Source organism: Zeus faber, assembly GCF_960531495.2.
Source record: "Zeus faber genome assembly, chromosome: 10".
Lineage (NCBI taxonomy): Eukaryota > Metazoa > Chordata > Actinopteri > Zeiformes > Zeidae > Zeus > Zeus faber.
This window is the reverse complement of record NC_137199.1, coordinates 23285199-23288810: the sequence shown is the minus strand read 5'-3', so window position 1 is coordinate 23288810 and position 3612 is coordinate 23285199. Positions and strand designations below refer to the sequence as shown.

The window sequence follows — 3612 nt, the reverse complement described above, 5'->3', positions numbered from 1 at the left end:
AGAGATGTAATTTCAGGTGTCATGGCCTCTGTTTGGGACAATGGTAAATGGTGAAAAGGACAGCATTTATATAGCGCTTTTCTAGTCTTGCAACCACTCAAAGCACTTTTCAGTTACATGTCTCGCATTCACCCCTTCACACACACATTCATACATCGATGGCAGTGGCAACTGTGCAAGGCGCACACCAGCTCATCGAGAGCAGTTAGGGGTTCAGTGTCTTGCCCATGTACACTTCGGCGCGCTGCCAGTAGGAGACGGGGATCAAACCAGGAACCCTCTGATTAATGGACGACCTACTCTACCTCCTGCGCCACCGTCGCACCGGCGCACCGGCGCCCCATTGTCACGTCCCATTGAGCCCAAAAGAGCTCTCTCTAAATAGTCCTGCCTGGGACCTCCAAACCACTAAGACAGACCATGAACACAACACAACACACCAGATAATGTAACAGGGTAACAAAAACATTTATCTGCTTTACCAGAAGAAAGAAGAAATACGGGAACCAAAATTAAAGACATTTCTTTAAGCACATGCTGATGAGGGAACATACATTAAAAAAGTAGCTGCAATTCACTAACATACACATTATTAACATATTAATCTCTGTATTTGAAAGGGAAATAAATTATATTACCAATTTCCATAATAGATACATGTACATGTATTCAAACATCAATGATGACCAAGGGTTACTATAAACAGAACATATCCATCCATCCATCCATCCATCCATCCATCCATCCATATGTCTATCCACCCATCATCCTTCCATCTATCCACCCATACATCATCCATCCTTCCATCCATCTATACATCCATACATCCACCATCACATGGAAGAGAGTTCTAATTGTATATTGGCCAGAGGCCGAGTGCTCAAAATAATCACTTATAACTCACAGCCTTTACAACATTTCTATAAACAAGTTAAGTTAACAAGTATTGGTAATTCTAAAGATGGAGGGTCCATTTTTTTGTTGTTTATTTAACCCCACCAACAAGGCAGGCCGCGCAGATTCAAGGTTCAAATGTTTGAAACGAGTATTATGCATGTAGGAGATAAATCTGGTGTAATGAGGTATTTCCAGACTCGAGCAGGTCCAATTAGAAAAAGCCTCTGGAAGTTAATCCTGGTCATGGCACGGACTGGAAGTCAATTATATGAACAGTGAGGCACTGTTTAAAAGCTTGACATCAAGCCTCATGTCAAGCTTGGTTTTTGAAGCCCTTGATCATAATTACAGTCTCGAAATGCTGCAGGCGGAATCAACAGTCCACACTGAAATTTGATGACACCCATAAACAATATAATTCCACTGGGGAAGGAAAAGCAAACAAAAATAAAATTTCATGCAACAAAAGTGGCAAACATCATCATCCTCTTCAAGGAGCACAGACACCAATTGTGCAACACACATTAGCATATTGTCTGAAATATAGTAGCTATATCTTCTAAAGTTGCTATAAATAATATAAGTTAATGAACGTGATAAAGGTGAAACTGCTCCCTTTAACAAACTCCTTCTGATGTTGTCAAGCCACTAAAGCTCTCTCTATCCCTAACTTTTCATTCTCCTCTTTGGTGAAGGTCCACTCCCTTTTGTTTGGGTATTTTCAGCACCCTCCTCCGTTCCCGGCACGGTCATTAGATGAAGCTGCATTGTTTGTTTCCTGGTGGAGCCCCTGATGGAAGTGCGCAGGCTGGACAGGCGTCTGCGGAAGCCTTCTCCGGAAAAGAAATAGAGCAGCGGGTCGAAGCAGGAATTGGAGGCGGCGAGACACAGCGTCACCACGACGGACTTTTGCACCCGCCTCAGCTGTTCGCAGGAAGCGTTGTCGCTCAGGAAGCTGAGGTGGAGGCTGCGTTGGACGTGGTAGGGCATGAAGCTCACGAGGAAGGTGAGCATGATGATGACGATCATGCGGATGGACCTGCCGGCGCTCTTGCGTTGGGCCGACACTTTGCGAGACAGCAGGGTGCGGATGATGCCGCCGTAGCAGAGGACGATGATGAGGAAGGGCAGCGCGAAGCCCACCACAAAGGAGATGTAGTTGAGGATGATCAGCTTGCCCACGTCTTTGCCCCCCTCCGGAGGGTCGAAGCACCTGGTCCTGTTGGTGTTGGCGTCTACGATCTGTCCCGTCAACAGGAAGGGCGAGGACACGGCGCAGACAAACACCCAGATGCAGAGGCAGACCAGGCGGGCGCGGCACTGCGTCACCAGCGTCAGGTTCTGCACGGGGAACACGATGGCCAGGAAGCGCGTGACCGACATGGCCGTCAAGAAGAAGATGCTGCAGTAGAGGTTGACGTAGAGGAAGTAGGAGCTGACGCGGCACAGGAGGTCCCCCTGGTTCCACTGGGCATTGTTGGTGTAGTAGAGGATGCGGAGCGGCAGCGTGCACATGCACAACAGGTCGGACACGGCCAGGTTCAGCATGTACACCTGGAAGGTGGATCTGTGATGATACGACCTCAGCAGCAACACGAGGGCCAACCCGTTACCCAGGAAGCCGATCACCGAGATGACGGACAAGGATACAGAGTACACCTGGTTCCGGAACCCATCGATGGTTGCACAGTTGGTGTTATTGAGCAGCTTCATTTCTGAGAGAGAGGAGGGGAGAGACAGATGGACAGAGTTAAAGAAAAAATACTTTATTTACATTAAGTTACTTAACAATAAATGATTTTAATTGTGATAATTTTTTTCCCCTTTACAATACATGAAAGCAGCAAAACCACTATATCATTTTCCAAGACAGTCACCATTATTTAGACTGAACGGAGCACCTTCACAGTCCAGAGTGTATGAAAAAGTGGCCCCAGCATCTTTCATTTTCTCATAATATTTGTAATCCAGTGTAACCCGTGCCCTCACTAAAATGGTAAGCAGAGGCTTCGCCCCTCGAACAGCATCTATCTTTTATTTTCTACTGTAATAGAAAAACAAAGATTTAGTCTGTCCGAACAAGAAACGTACATTATAAGGTTGATCTTTGTTCTCTTTTTGTTGTCTGTCTGTGTGTGTGGGTGTGTGTGTGTCTGTGTCTGTGTGTGTGTGTGTGTGTGTGTGTGTGGTTGTAAGATGTTCTACCACACGTTAGATTAGAATTCTTTACAACTTCCTGTCACACATAAAAGTCTGTACTCAACAAGCTCATACTAAATAAATCCAGCTAGGAATCCATGAATCAGATCATATTCAAAGAATTCTATAACCCTGATATTAAATTTGCCGATAAGGTAGATGGGTACACGTAATTTATTTAGCATTATATAAAGTATATAAATTATTGAATTTGGGTATAATCTAAGCAATGCATTTAGCTTATACTTACAGTATTTTACAGAGGATGGATCCATGTCACTACTTTATATTGCATTATAGAAATCTGGTAAAATAGTTATAATATAGTGAAAAGTTATATAAATATTGTAATAAAAAAAGCCCAATTTCATGTTTTCTTTTGTCATTTGAAAACATGGATGAATTTTAAAATTAACATCAATTTTTTTTTTTTATCCATCCTGAACTACATTGAACTTTCGAGTGTTATGTGTATTTCTCATGGCTTTTATATAATGAATTATATAAAATATGCTG

The 3612-nt window shown here is 43.5% G+C and overlaps 1 protein-coding gene across 1 annotated transcript; it reads right to left on the bottom strand.

Moving 5' to 3' along the window:
• Positions 1-763: 763 nt before the first annotated feature.
• Positions 764-2610, bottom strand: cysltr1 (cysteinyl leukotriene receptor 1; the record flags this gene model as incomplete). The annotated part of the gene is made up of 1 exon (XM_080008206.1): positions 764-2610. The coding sequence occupies one exon, from the start codon at positions 2608-2610 to the stop codon at positions 1564-1566; it is 1047 nt and encodes a 348-aa protein (XP_079864332.1). The 3' UTR covers positions 764-1563.
• Positions 2611-3612: the final 1002 nt, after the last annotated feature.